The following is a 12,202-nucleotide window of genomic DNA, read 5'->3' on the forward strand; positions in this document are numbered from 1 at the left end:
TCTAAATGGAGGATAACCATCCAAATAAGCAGAGAAACATGTAATAAAAAATGTATAAAAACATATAAAAATATATCCTCACTAAGGAATATAAAGCAGCACAGTGTGTGGCCAGTACACTTTGTATTGAATGCTTTAAATCCAGGATTCACATGGTTAAATCAGAGTCTGGAATGTTCAAAGTAGCAGTAAATACAGAAATGATCTCACCTGACAGCTTGCACTTATTGCTGGTGCTGTTCACAAATCTGCAGACAAAGATCCCAAGTGAACCATAAGATATCACATGGACGCTGTGTGTCCTAAGTATTCAGCTATCTTGATGTTATATAGTGGAAACTCCGGCTGTTTAGGGAGAGACACCTCCTCTGTTGTTTTCTTTCAGCCTGAGGAGGGATTTAGATTTAGATAGTCTCCATTTATAAGGGTAAAGATTGTGTAAGGTATCCGCTTGTGACATTGTCACTATTAGTTTTTGAATATATATTTTTTGGGTTTGTTAACTTGGCGCACCCAATTTGTTTTTTTCAGAAGTGCTAACCACCAAGCCACCGTGCTGCCACACCCACTTTATGGTATACGCATACCTTAGGATCTCAGGTTGACTGCAGGAATGTAGAAATTTTGCTTTTCCCAATGTGAATGTCTGAGCAAATAGGGGCATTCCTTGCAGAACATAGACTAGCTGCAGTAATGCAACTTATCCTGTGCTTACATGCAACATTCTGCATCCATGTTGTGGGGTATTTAACTGAGCATCAAGGCGTGGAGTGTTATTGGAGCCCACTTTTAAAAATGATTTTTGGCGCTCAAGTTAACACAACCACCACCACTTTGCAATAAGCCACCAGCTTTTCAAATTCACAATTTGAAACATGTAAAAAAAATCAAAATCCCCCCCCCCCCCCCACCTCAGAGCCAGACCTGGTTTCACAAGGTTAGAGCTGTTTAAAGTAATAAATAAACTATAAAAGCTATTTTGTTTTTAACCCCTATCTCTCATGCCTCATTTTAAATCCTCCACCCCACATGCCTCCATCTTTAACTCTCAAACTCCTAATGAATCTGTTTTTAACCTCCCGCACCTCAGCCCTCCGTTCTTAACCTCATCCCACCTCAGTACTTAATTTCTGACTGGCCAGATTGGACCACACATGCTCAGCAGAGGCCCTCCGCTCTGTTCTACTGAGTGCATAGCTGGGGTACCTCGAAGCGAGAACGGCATTGCCAATTTTTGCTATGGGTCTCAGCGATGCACTCTTCTGCCCCGGCACACAGAAACACATGCACCTACCTCAAAGCTGTCAGCAGGTAGAGCTGGATTTCAACAAAATGGGGTCTAACTTAAAAATCACCACTTGTACTGTAAATGTGCAACTAGTATAAATATTCGTATTATATGCGCAATGTTCTGCCTAATAGAATATTATGCAGTATAATAGTGGAATGTGGGCACAATTGTTCCATAGTATTATGACAGCCCTATATAAAGCACATGAGAACATGGGAGTCCCAATGACCAGCATTATAGCATTATAGCCACATGACAACAGCCTCAATGTTCTGCTTAATAGACTAATATGGAGAATAATAGTTCAATGACAACACAAGCTAGTGTCCAGCAACTATACAGCTTTTTAGCAAAAATGCCCAATGTCCAGCATAATAGACAGATGAGCAGCAGAGTTTGAGGAGAGATCGAGGAAATGAAGAATGCCAGAAACAAATGTTGGCAATGAGGATTACCTCCCTTCCCATTCTTCTGGAAGTGGGTAAGGGAAATAAATCTCCTGCTTATGTAAAAATTCTTTTGATCTGATTCATATCGGTTGTTATATGCTCATGACCATCCACTTGAAAACATCCCGTATAAGCAGAAGTTGAGAATTGAAAACAATAAAATTATCAGACTCTTGTCAGAAGCACCTTAAATGATTAAAATAAGATCTTGGGCTAGATTTACTAAGCTGCCGGTTTGAAAAAGTGGGGATGTTGCCTATAGCAACCAATCAGATTCTAGCTGTCATTTTGTAGAAGGTACTAAATAAATGAAAGCTAGAATCTGATTGGTTGCTATAGGCAACATCCCCACTTTTTCAAACCCGCAGCTTAGTAAATCTAGCCCCTTGAATCTATATATTACTACATGAACCTTGTTCTTTAGGCATTACAGCAGTATCAGCAAAATATATTATTAAAATAAACCTGTGTGACTTATTCATTACAAAGCTTTAAATTCTAATTCTAGCAACTGATGATTCATACTCAATGTATTTTATTAGCATTACTATGTAAAGTACATAATACAGGCAGATTAAATCATAATTTCCAAAACTGGTTCAGTAAGAGATGAGTGTATTTCATAGCAGAGCCTATATCCTAACCCACGTGGCAGATCAGTATAATAGCAGCACGCTGACAAACTCTTCGGAGAATATGTAGAACAGTATAGTAAAACTTAAAGTCAACCTATCAAACGGGGTTGGGTACCATATGGCGACATTCAGAATATCGACATGTTCATTATGTCTCTGACAATAAACAATAATAAACAATAACTAATAAACAATAAATAAAACACATCACAATATTACACAACACAAATACGTGCCACCCCCAAACAGATTAAGACCACCTTATAAAAAAGAACAGAACACAATGTAAAAAAAAAAGTGTGCTCCCCTCCTCCCCAAACAGCTTAATCCTAGTGCTGCCAGCAGGGGCGGATTGGGAACTTAAAGTGGCCCTGGAAATAATGATTGAAGTGGCCTCATGTCGGCGGGACCAAAATAACTGTAGGTGGGGCCAACACAAAAGTAGGCGGGATTTAGAACTACAGGAATTTGGTTGTAGTAACATTTAGGAAAACCTAGATGTGATGACTTTACACACAGTGGGTCATCTCTAAAGCCATGCAGGGCAAATGTATAGTATACTATAGGCAGCCCCCTCTTAGTATAGTATAGTATAGGTAGCCCCCCAATAGTATAATATAGGTAGCTCCCCTTAGTATAGTATAGTATACTAAGCCCCCCTCACTTACCTCCAGTTGCTCTGAGCAGCGTCTCTTCTCACATCAGGTAGACAGGAAGTGAAGTCAGACTTCCTGTCTGCCGAACAGCACCATGGGAGCCTAGCAATTGGCTGCCTGTTGCTGCCCACTGAACACCAATATTTTAGATTGCTTTCCTGTACGTGCCTCCCCCCGCCACATCTAAACGCGCCCCCCGGGAAAATCTGAGGTGGCCTCCAGGTGGCCTCGTTAGGCATCGGCCTACCGGGAAACTTCCCTGTAAGGTCTATGGCCAATCAGCCCCTGGCTGCCAGCCTAGTCTGGTACTAACAAAATTGGGGGTAAACCCGCAGTATGGGGTCCCCCTGTTATAATGCCAAACCAGCCCCAGATTGGTCAGTATGGTGCTGGATTCTCTATAAAGATCGGATCTGCAAAAAATGCAGACACTTCCGCCCCAGGGGTACCCAGCTGAAAGCACTAGAGCTTTCCCCACACCCCTAGGGCGGTAGATATAGCGTAATAATAAAAATGTACTAGCAATAAAGCATTATGTCCCTGGTGCACAACAAGTCCCAGTGTGCCCGGCTACCATTAATTGTTTGGGCATGCTAGCACTTGTAGTACTAGAAGCACCAGCATACTAATGGCTGCCAGGGCATGCTGTCACTTGGGGAACCACAACTGCCAGCATAACCTTGTAACCCAAGGCTCTCTGGGGCATGTAGTGCATCAAGAAAATATGTAAATAAAACACACACACATTTTAAAATGATTTAATTTGAAACAAATAAGAAAAACCTCTGTACTCACCTACATCCAGGGTCTTCATCTGTAAGCCTTCAAAGTATCCCTGCTTGACTTCCAGCTTTGAAAAAACCCCAACAATGTCCACAAAATACACCAATATAATTCCAAGGTCTTGCAGCTTTGAAAATACCCCCCCTCTACAAAAACACATCCGCAGAATCAATGCTTGCCAAAATAATAAACCATAACGACGCTAACTAGCTCTTCACAGGAAGAGCTCCCGGCATATAATCACTTAATTACCTTGCTATGGCTATTAATAATATGGGGATTTTCCCACAACATTAGCGACCCCATGAGTGTTTTTTAACATTGTGTTCGTTTGTATTGTTCTTTTTTTTGTACTGTATTTTACTGGCGCGCATATGTCGACAAAATACATTTTGTCGACATAATGAAGGTCAACATTTTAACCCTGTCAACAGTCACAATGTTGACATCTTAACTGTGGCAACATAATGAACATGTTGACATTCTGAATGTCGACTTTTTAACTGTGTTGACATTCTGATTGTCGCTGGTATGTTGTCAGCAATGTGATTGTTGACACTTTCATTGTTGCCATTTCGACTACATCCCCATCAAAGCACCACTGCCACATATGCACAGACCTCTTGGCACATTGTACAGCCTCCTTTTCATAGCCCCTTTGTCACTTCCACAGGTTTTGGCACAGCCACCTTGGCACATTGCCCATCCTCATTTGCACAGACCCCCAGCACATTGCACACATTCATTGTGCAATGCACAATCTTGGCCCACTGTACAGAGGCAGTCACAGCTTCACCCTTAATTGTGATTCAACAGGTGGAGAGAAAGATGCATCTATATATTCCCATGCAAATAGGGTAGTTCATAGGCGGAATGGAATTTGGGCACTGTGTGCAAATGAGGTTGTGCAATATGAATAGGGCTGTTCAATGTCCCTACCAATAATGTCTTATAATATTTACAGGCAACCTTTTAAAGTGTTTGTTGTTTTGTAATTTTTGTATTATTTTTATTTATTTTAGTTAAGATTTCCTATTTACATTTATAAAAAAGCAATATGATTGCCCCATGCATCCTCTAATTATTTTGCCTTTTGAATTCTCACCATAACTGCTGGGAGACTGTTCCATGGACCTATCACCATTCTGTTAAACAGTTTTTCTTTCTGTTGCCTTTTAGTCTTCATTCCTTGAATTTGAAAGTGGTCTACAAATTATCTTATTTTTAAAATACTACATTCCTGAACTATATACATGATACTATGTAGGAGGTTAAGAGATTAGGTGAGCACCTACTAGAATCATTAATCTCCCAAATTGTCATGGAGAATCCATACCACACAGTTTGCTCTTCTGCTGGCTATCGTAAGTGTCTTAGATGCTTATTTACCAACAAAGTGCAAATTAGCTGTAACTCATAGCACAGTTACAGTACCTTTTGAACGATCCAACTGTTGTTATAGAAAGAAAGATACTGTCTGGTTGCTATGAGTATTTTAACATTTACACTTTGAGGAAATAACATACAACCATAATTCACTGTTCCACATACAAAATTTAGTCCCTTCACTTCAACATTAGATACACAGACTTACGCTAAACAAGCCTAAACAACAGAAACATCAACTTACCCCATTTCCTCCAGAAGGTGTTTATATCCTCCTGAACTTAGCAATGACTTTCTCACTGAATTAGCCTGGGCTCATTTAATTATTGATGTACAATCTTGTTTTATGTCCATTTGTGCATTGAGGCCAGTCTAAATCAGTGAGAAAATCAATGCTGAGTTCGGGCTCATGCAAATATTTCTCAGATGAAATAGGTGAAGTTGATGTTTCTGATTCAACCTACGGACCTCTAGATTAATTATTAGGCAATTCCAATGTGAATAGCTTTTGCATATCTTGCTGGTTAATGTGTTTGTCTGTGATATATGTTCTAGGTTTGGTTTGATCCATGCTGTGTTTACAAACCTCCTGCTCTGGGCTAATGGCATATTAACAGAGTCCAAGCACCAGCTGAATGAACACAAGGAAAGACTCATTACTCTTGGTTTTTCTAACATAACAATGGGTAAGACAATTATTATTTAGCAAAGTCATGTAAAAGTGTTAATAAACCTCAAACATGAAAGCCATTGTTTTAACACATGAAAAGGTGACCATTTCTATGTCAAGAGTTTAAATGGGTAACTATCCATTTTTAAATATTCTAGACAATATTCTAGATCATTTTGTTGTTCTTGTTTAGTAATTCTTTACATCACTTCTAAAGACTTAGGACATCAATTAGAGTAAATCCAACTAAAGGGTACAAATTTGCACTGAGAAAACCATGCTAGGATGCTCCCGCTCCCAACCCCACATCTGTCCGCATATTTTATATTCAACTCCCCTGTAGTGGAGCAAGGTTTTGCCAAGGCAAAAAAATGTCACCTTAGTTTTTAAGCATATATACTTAAACAAGTTAACCAGTGCATGATACTCATGCATTCTAGTCAAATCAAGCTACTTAAGGTGTTAAAAAGGTTCTTGTCATGCATTTGGGCCTAGCCCAGGCCTCCTCAGGGGAAGAGCGTTACTTCCCGACGCAAGCGCCCTTTTTTAACGTGGTTTTGTCCACATGTCACCACCTCATAATTTTTCTCCATCACTTCATCCTTCATCTTCATCGCCACATCCTTCATCAAGCTACTTAAAGTGTTAAAAACTCCCCACTGTCACCCCTGGCAACCACCAACCACTCCCAACTGTCACTTCTCCTTCAAGAAATATATAGGTCAGTGTATAACTCTGCCCAGCAGGTGGCGCTGCAGTTTTTTTTTTTTTCACACACGCCACTAGGCATTTATATAGTAGATATATGGAAGCAATACTGCAGAAAGCATTGCACTTTGAAAGTTTAGAGCACTGAAAGGTTCCCCAGGCTGCAATAGTCAATCAGGTAATAGGATGCAAAAATACCTATCTATAGAACTGATCTATAAATATAATTTGTTTGTGTTTGTTGTCATAATTATATGTTAGTGATAGAAAACCTTTAGAAAGAAGAAGTTATTTAATAGAAGAACGATATCACAGCCTCCCTTACTGAAGGTTGCCATGTTTGAGCATTCTCAGAGCGGACACAGTATTGTGATATATGCAGAGAGAGAGAAAAAAACAAAATACTATGACAATGACAATGCCTCCCATGCGTGAAGGAATAATAGCAAAACAGACAGTCCAGCTCCAGCACAGGTGATTTTAAAAGGCACGTTTATCCATCCAGAAAATTGTGTTTTGAAGATTTCAGAAGCTCCTTTCGTCACATATATTTTTTAAATGAGAAACACTATTTCTGTTTCACACAGTAGTGCTCGTGTGACCCTACATAAGCGCACTTTCTCTGTGCCTATTTTACTTTGTACTTAGGTGCATTCTGCAGCAGCAATTTGTATATAAATGCACTGTAAAGAAAAGAACATTGTTTCTTATTGAGTTAAGCTGGTTTGTACACACCAGTTATCTGCTCCCATGCCGTATGGCAGATCAACGTAGGAAAAAAGTGCATGCACCATTTTCCTGTGTTGATCTGTCACTTGTCTTTGGCACTGAAAGCTGGTGTGTACAGGGGGGATGAGAGTTAGGGGGCAGACACAAAGTACCTGAGCGGTGACAATTATGGTAATGGCAGATGGAGCTCCAACTCCATATGTCCATCCACACCCCCAGCTGAGCCGGATTATGGTGTGGGAAAGTGAATGCGCAGACAAGTAGCTCCCCTTTGGTCTAGAAGTACACACCTCTGTCTACACGCAGGGCCGGTGCTAGGGTTCTCGGCACCCTAGGCAAAATTTCAAAATTCCACCCCCCGATCTCAATGCCTCCGCCCCTCAGCACACTGCCGCCTCCCCCCTGAGCCTCAATGTCCCCCCCTCCCTGGATCTCAATGTCCCCCCCTGTAGCATACCAGTGTCCCCCTCCCCTCTCTTTCCTTACCTTAAACTTGACTCCGTAAAGATGCACCTCTGTGCCGGGTCCCGTCCCTCACTGACACTGTCGGACCGTGATGATGATGTCACGCCTGACAGTCAGTGAGGGGAGGGGGAGTGGAGAGGAGGAGACGGAGGGATGGTGCGCCCCATCAGCTGTTGGAGGGGAGGGCGGTGGTGGCGATCCATAGCCCCACCTCCCTACCCTTGGGAACTATCTGAAGCTGTGCGGCGGCCATGGAAGGTATGCTCAGCGGTCGCAACGAAATTAAAGTACAATACTAACTGCATTTTACTTCTGTGGCGCCCACCAGAGCCCGGCGCCCTAGGCAACTGCCTAACGTTGCCTACCGGGAGGGCCGGGCCTGTCTACACGTACACAAACTGTGTGCGCAGCATTATGGGGGGGGGGCAGGCAGGTACTACAGTGACCACACCTGGGCCTGAGATTCCTCTTGGCGGCCCTGGGTGTGTTCAGCCCAGCTTATCTTCCTATTTTGAGATATATTCTGGCTGCATTTTGATGTAATTGAGTACACAACACATCATCGGAATACAGGCATGCAGAAACCACTTGTGTTACTGCTGAGGGTGCGTTTACATTGCAGTTGTGTCCACTGGGATATTAACTGAGGTCTTGTGACTTAGGATCACTTGTAAACGTAGTTGTTAAAGGGATTATCGATCAGAAGACAGTTGTGGTTTATGTAGATGTTGGAATAGATTGAGTTAAAGATAGGCATAGACATTTTTTTTCTTTTGCCCTGGAATGTTTTTAGTGGCGTTTAAGAAAAAAAAAAAAAAAGAGTACTAATAACTATGTTATTAGTCAATGATTCTATCTTATCAATGTGGGTCCCTGACTAGAGGACAGAATAAGTGCTACCACAGCTAACATTTAAACCTTTACTTGCTTTATAGATCACCATACACCAGAATGCAACTGTACATCAAATGTCTGTTCCATATTTTCACAAGGAATATACTATCTATATCCATTCACTATCGAGTACCATATATTAGCCTCCACAATGCTGTATGTCCTATGGAAGAATATTGGACGCACTGTAAAACACCATCAACAGCAGAAGATTCATTTCAAGTTCCACGGTATAACAGCTGGCACAATTTTAGGGCTGATTGTGCTTACAACCACCATTGCTGTCCTGGTTGTTTATCTGATCCAAATTGGTCGTTCAAAGAGCAAAAGTGAGCTGTCCCTCAAAATGTTTTACTTATTTGCTATTACAGTGTTGACACTTATGTGTACAGCAGGAGTTATAGGTCTTATCATATACCGATTGGAAAATAAGTTGTTGGATGACAGTGAAAGTCCAGCCAAGAAACTGGACTCGGATCTTCTCGTTGGTTCGGCATGTGGTTCTTGGCTTATCTCTTGGGGTTCTATCTTGGCTATCATTTGCGCAGAGACCCACCCTGAATATGCATGGTATAATTTACCGTATTCCATCTTGGTTATTATTGAAAAGTATATACAGAACCTGTTTATAATTGAGTGCATACATCGCAAAGAAGAGGAGCCCATGGACGGTCAAACTATTGAAAGGATCTTCTCAATGTCTGGTAGAAGTACTTTGTCCCTTACACCTTCATATGAAGTTTTCAATGAAGCTGTCACTATTTGCAACAAGGAGTTTCCTTACTTGTCAAACTCAGATATCTCCCTAGGAGAAGCCTGTGTTGAGGAGGACAAGAAGAACCAAGAAAACAATAACTCCATTAGACTTGCACAATCGGTTATTGCTATTCAGGCAACCAGATCGGCAAAACTCAACAAAAAAAGGAGAATACTTAAAAACATTGCAGCATTTCTCTTCCTTTGCAATATTTCGGTAAGACAGTTTTATGTTTTTCTTTATTTCCCTTGTGATGTCTATTTAGGTCTCCTATATGTTTCTCCTTATCTGGGACAGTCTCTATTTTTATCAATATCTTTGATTTAGGATAATGTCATACAGGAGCTTTGTGCACCTACATATTCTAGCGGAACTCAGTCTTTATAAGCTTTGTTTCTTTACATAGAGTCTACACAAAGGAGTAATTGTATCAAACTGCGAGTTTCTGGCATAGTGATGTTGCCTATAGCAACCAATCATATTCTAATTTATCATTTATTTAGTACATTCTACAAAATGATAGCTAAAATCTGATTGGTTGCTATAGGCAACATCTCCACTTTTCAAACCCGTCGGAAACTCACAGCTTGATACTTTTACCCCTAAAACTGTTTACTAATGCTGCAGGCACCTGTCATAGGGAGCATCAGTGATCATATGGAGCATCAGTGATCATAGGGAGCATCATTGATCATAGTCAGCATTAGTGATCATAGGGAGTATCCATGATCATAGGGAGCATTAGTGATCATAGGGAGCATCAGTGATCATAGGGAGCATCAGCCATCATAGGGAGCATCAGTGATCATAGGGAGCACCAGCAAGTGTATGTCAGGAACTCTGCACTTACACTGACTGTTATGGGCAGGCAAATACAAAAAAAGAACTAGCAAAAAATAAGAAAAAATACTGATAAAATGCAGAGTGCAGAAGGAAGCAGTAAGAAATAAATAAGGGCTAAGAGTAATAGATAGGGGCTGATTTTCTGAAGGTTGACCTTTAATTTGTATATAAAGTTATAAGAAAGTACAGTTCTCATAATTAGCACTGGTACACAGTGAAACCACTATGTATGTGCACTTCATTTAATACAATAATCAAAGTGAATTCACAGCTGAAGCTGCTAGGTGCATTTTTCATTGATTGTGTGTATATTATAGGATTTTCTGTGCGTATTTAAAAGAATATTTTTTTGCTACTTTCATGCATATGCGAGAATCCAGGTTATTACTACTGTACTATATGAAGCCTAATAGTGAATGTGTTTTCCGCTATGAAAGCAAGTGTTTACAATGTTCTATTGCGACCTGGTATGCGTATGTGGGTGCAAGCAGGGCTGCCAAGAGGAATTCAGGGCCCCGGTACAACAAATTCATGGGGCCCCCCTTATAGTCGAGCATTCAATTTTTTTTCCGGAGTTGTGGTCATGCATTTGGGGGCGTGGCAAATGCGCCATTGGGGAGTGGCTAACATCAAAATCACTAGGCTCTCAATTCGCCGGATTGTCACATATGTCCAAGCACTCCTGACTTTCAGGACATCTAGCACCACAGTGTAGTATAGAAACAATGCAGTTTGTACACCGAGAGTTCAGTCTTGGCCTGCACCTTACATTGGGCACAACACTACTAGAATCACAACATTTCACACACTGTGCTGCTCTCTCCTACCTGTTCTTCTCACTTTCTCCACCTGTGGCTTTCTTTAGTTGCGGCTTGTCCGGATCCTGGAATGTTGAAGGACCTATTTGGGGAAAAAAATGGCTACATTTAGAAAATTACAGCCAGCCCCGGCGTTAAATCAATAGCACCCACGATTAATAATTAGGCCTTCCTCCAGCCCCAACATTAAAATAATAGTATTCACATTTAATAAATAAACCTATTCCCTTCCTGCAAACAGCAATACCTATTTCCCGCAATCATCACTGCCATTAAATAACTCATAGTCATATTCAATAAATTCTCCCTAAACTCACCCCCATATTCAATAGCCCCCAAACCACCCCATCTTAAATTAATAGTCCCCACTATTAAATTGCCTCACCATCACCCTACAAACAAAATAGCACCCATTAATTAGCCACCACCTACCTCACACACACTACATTGCAACAAGCCCCCTGTGCCATCACACACACAATACTGTGCCCCTTCATCACAACTACACTGTGCCCCCTTATGCTCACACTGCGCCCTCCATGCTGCCTTCCCTCCTTTTTCCCTCTGTGCCTCTCCCCTTTTTTTTTAATCAGTGCTTCTCTCCCCTTTTTTTAATTAGTGCTTCTCTCCCCTTTTTTTTTAATTAGTGCTTCTCTCTCCTTTTTTTTTAATTAGTGCTTCTCTTCCCTTTTTTTTAAATTAGTGCTTCTCTCCCCTTTTTTTTTAAATAGTGCTTCTCTCCCCCTTTTTTTTTTAATTAGTGCTTCTCTCCCCTTTTTTTTTAATTAGTGCTTCTCTCTCCTTTTTTTAATTAGTGCTTCTCTCCCCTTTTTTTTTTAATTAGTGCTTCTCTCCCCTTTTTTTTTAATTAGTGCTTCTCTCCCCTTTTTTTTAATTAGTGCTTCTCTCTCCTTTTTTTTTAATTAGTGCTTCTCTCTCCTTTTTTTTTAAATTAGTGATTCTCTTTCCTTTTTTTTAAATTAGTGCTTCTCTCCCCTTTTTTTTTAAATAGTGCTTCTCTCCCCTTTTTTTTTAATTAGTGCTTCTCTCCCCTTTTTTTTTTAAATAGTGCTTCTCTCTCTTTTTTTTAAATTAGTGCTTCTCTCCCCCTTTTTTTT

The 12,202-nt window shown here is 40.6% G+C and overlaps 1 protein-coding gene across 1 annotated transcript in view; it reads left to right on the plus strand.

The window, feature by feature from the left end:
- OTOP1 (otopetrin 1) overlaps positions 1–12,202 on the plus strand; it is a 76,603-nt gene that overhangs the window by 60,192 nt on the left and 4,209 nt on the right. The window contains exons 4-5 of the mRNA XM_075194659.1: positions 5,756–5,886; positions 8,708–9,639. Coding sequence (XP_075050760.1) covers positions 5,756–5,886; positions 8,708–9,639 — 1,063 coding nt within the window. The remainder of the gene's footprint in view (positions 1–5,755; positions 5,887–8,707; positions 9,640–12,202) is intronic.

The sequence above is a fragment of the Mixophyes fleayi genome, chromosome 1 (assembly GCF_038048845.1).
Source record: "Mixophyes fleayi isolate aMixFle1 chromosome 1, aMixFle1.hap1, whole genome shotgun sequence".
NCBI classification, from domain to species: domain Eukaryota; kingdom Metazoa; phylum Chordata; class Amphibia; order Anura; family Limnodynastidae; genus Mixophyes; species Mixophyes fleayi.